At 53.6% G+C, this 224-nt stretch overlaps 1 protein-coding gene across 1 annotated transcript in view; it reads left to right on the forward strand.

Moving 5' to 3' along the window:
• EMH_0010740 (SAG family member) overlaps positions 1-18 on the forward strand; it is a gene marked incomplete at both ends in the record, with an annotated part of 4,142 nt that extends 4,124 nt beyond the window's left edge. Inside the window, one exon of the mRNA XM_013499041.1 lies at positions 1-18. Coding sequence (XP_013354495.1) covers positions 1-18 — 18 coding nt within the window.
• Positions 19-224: the final 206 nt, after the last annotated feature.

A 224-nucleotide genomic window follows, 5' to 3' on the forward strand; every position in this document is an offset into this window, starting at 1 on the left:
ATCTGCGGGATCAACTGATAAGGTGGAAGAAGATGGTGCAGGCGAGAAAGAAAAGATCGTTAAAGGAGTAAGCGGCGAACGAGAAACTGGGGGCCCAGCGAGCTCCGGAGAGCAGCCAAAGACCGGGCCGACAGTTCGGCGCCTCTCCACTCCCTCGGAGACGGTTACTGGCCTCGTTTGCCTCACTAATCCTGCAGCACTTGAAAATGAAAAAAAGCCTTTTT

This window comes from Eimeria mitis, genomic scaffold (genome assembly GCF_000499745.2).
Source record: "Eimeria mitis Houghton genomic scaffold, Emh_scaff394, whole genome shotgun sequence".
In the NCBI taxonomy this organism is placed as follows: domain Eukaryota; phylum Apicomplexa; class Conoidasida; order Eucoccidiorida; family Eimeriidae; genus Eimeria; species Eimeria mitis.